Here is a 2,176-nt window from a genome sequence, read left to right as displayed (position 1 = left end):
TGGAACTAAAACAATTTTATTACTGAGCCAGTATAATGTATCCTTCCAAGGTTTGTCCAGCACCTAATACCAGAAAATACTGTAATAATCAACTTACATTAGCATGATTTGGAAAATAGAGTCAGCTGAATCACAGCAACTTTTAGCCTAAACGATAGGTCAATTTGGGTATGATGCTAATGAGATTCTAGCATTCACCAAATTGCTCATCATATATACTATACAGCAAATTTTGCAGTTAGAATTCAGCATCCAGCAGCTCCTAATGCTGCACTCCAGTGAGAATGAGCTATTCACAAAATATCTCAAGGCAAAAAATGACCTCGATTTCTGGTAACTTGGAAAAATGATAAAATACCCAAACATCGGGGCAGGCAAAATAAAAATCCAGCACAAAATAATGTATAACCAAGTTGAGTGCAGCATATTGCCGATCATTCCAAATAGATCATGTCCCATAGTAGTCGCCCATGTTCTCAACAAGATAGTCATATGGTGCAGCCAACCCATACTCATACGCTCCATTTAGTGTAGTCACTCTGCGTGAAGCTGAATAGACACCACCTATGCCAACTTTTGAATTAACTTTGGTTCTGCCTTTGGCAGCCCTTTTGTTGTCATGTGGAAACTCGGCAGAGAGCCTTCCCATCTGCTTCTGCAGATCAGCGACTGAATCACTAGCTAACTTTGTCTTGGAGTTCTTCTTACCATCAACAAGCTTCAGTTCCAATCGGTACAAGGCACATGCATCACACTTGCTAATCTCGTATTCATAAAGGTGCCACTCAAAATGGTTCAGTGGTTGTGGATCCATATAATAGGATCTCTTCAGCCCTCCAAACTCATTCATGACTTGCTTTCTAGATTCATGCCAACCACGTCCACTATAATCTGGCAATGACCTTTGTTTTCTATTTCCACTCTCAAATGCTCTACGTGGCTTATCAAAGAAGAGCCACTCCCTAATAGTCTCACCCTCAAGAACAGACAGATCAAAGAGCTCTGCAATCAAATAAATGAATTGATTCAAAAGAAAGAACAATCTCGTAAACCATCATACCCTATGCATCTCTAAAACATAACCTAACCGGTTAACCAAAGAAAAGGGACTAAAAGATCAAAAGTACCAGGCGCATTCCATGGAGACTTTGCAGTTGCTGCTCCCTCACACTCTGGGATGCCAACATCTTTTCCTTGTGCCTTTGCACTAAGGGCAGAAAAAAGTAAATTATCCTTCAAACCAATTCCCCCAGGTCGTAGAACTGGGGCCATGCCTGGAGGCCCTTCATTCAAAGCTAAGGCAGCATGAAAGCTACTGCAGTAGTCTTGACACCAGTCCAACCCTTGTGCAGGCCTTGGACAGTCCCAAAGTGCACATTTTGGGCCTAAGAAAGCAGAAGGAGGAGGGCAGATACTTGGTAGGTAGCTAGATATATGAGGAATAGCATCCTCCTCACAATAACCTGTACCATTAAAACCAGTGTAAAAGCCATTATCATAGTCCTGATGCAAATCAAACTGATGATATTCTAAAGCATGTCCATCTGGGTTGTTAGCTGCAGCGTTTTGAACACTTGAGGTGGAGTTTTTGCACTCATCAATCAACGGAAAATCATATTGCTGTTGGCCCTGATTTACATTGAAACCAGGAAATAATTACAACCACAAATGAATCTAATATTGAAAATAGACTGCTATTGAAATACCGCACAGAAAAGGTGTAAAACCAGAATAACCATTAGAGCCTATTAGTTTCCATTATTTAAAAAAAATTTAAGACATTAAGAAAAACGCAAATTAAACAGAAAATAACCGCTCAAATAGGGTAGATAATCTCAACTGTGATCCAAAACGGTATATACTTTCACATGACTCGGTCACACAATTTCTTCTGACAAAGATGGGTAAAAAGGCATATATATTAGCAAGGACTGTATATTATACACAAAAATTTATGTCCCAAAATTGACTCACTAGACAGTTAAACCAGAAAACCAAGGACTTGTCTGATATATACTGCATTCATAATAATTGGATACATACAATGCATCACAACAACTGATAGGAGATTGTCTTGGTAGTTAGGAAAAGTGGGAAAGGGGTTGTATAAAAGGGGATTGGGTTTAATTGTTAGAGTTAGTTTTGGAGTCTTATTGATTGTGCAGGAACTCTTGGA

At 39.3% G+C, this 2,176-nt stretch overlaps 1 protein-coding gene across 4 annotated transcripts in view; it reads right to left on the bottom strand.

Annotated features, from left to right (window-relative positions):
• The window catches only part of LOC106768934 (transcription factor VOZ1), a 7,756-nt gene continuing 5,580 nt past the window's right edge, over positions 1-2,176 (bottom strand). For all 4 annotated transcript variants that reach the window (XM_014654332.2, XM_022783208.1, XM_022783209.1 and 1 more), the window contains exons 4-5: positions 1,128-1,629; positions 1-1,002 (exon numbers count right to left, since the gene is read on the bottom strand). In XM_014654332.2, coding sequence (XP_014509818.1) covers positions 449-1,002; positions 1,128-1,629 — 1,056 coding nt within the window. In that variant the 3' untranslated portion in view covers positions 1-448. The remainder of the gene's footprint in view (positions 1,003-1,127; positions 1,630-2,176) is intronic.

This window comes from Vigna radiata, chromosome 7 (assembly GCF_000741045.1).
Source record: "Vigna radiata var. radiata cultivar VC1973A chromosome 7, Vradiata_ver6, whole genome shotgun sequence".
In the NCBI taxonomy this organism is placed as follows: Eukaryota; Viridiplantae; Streptophyta; class Magnoliopsida; order Fabales; family Fabaceae; genus Vigna; species Vigna radiata.
Note: the sequence above shows the minus strand (reverse complement) of the source record. Positions and strands in the feature narration are given on the sequence as shown.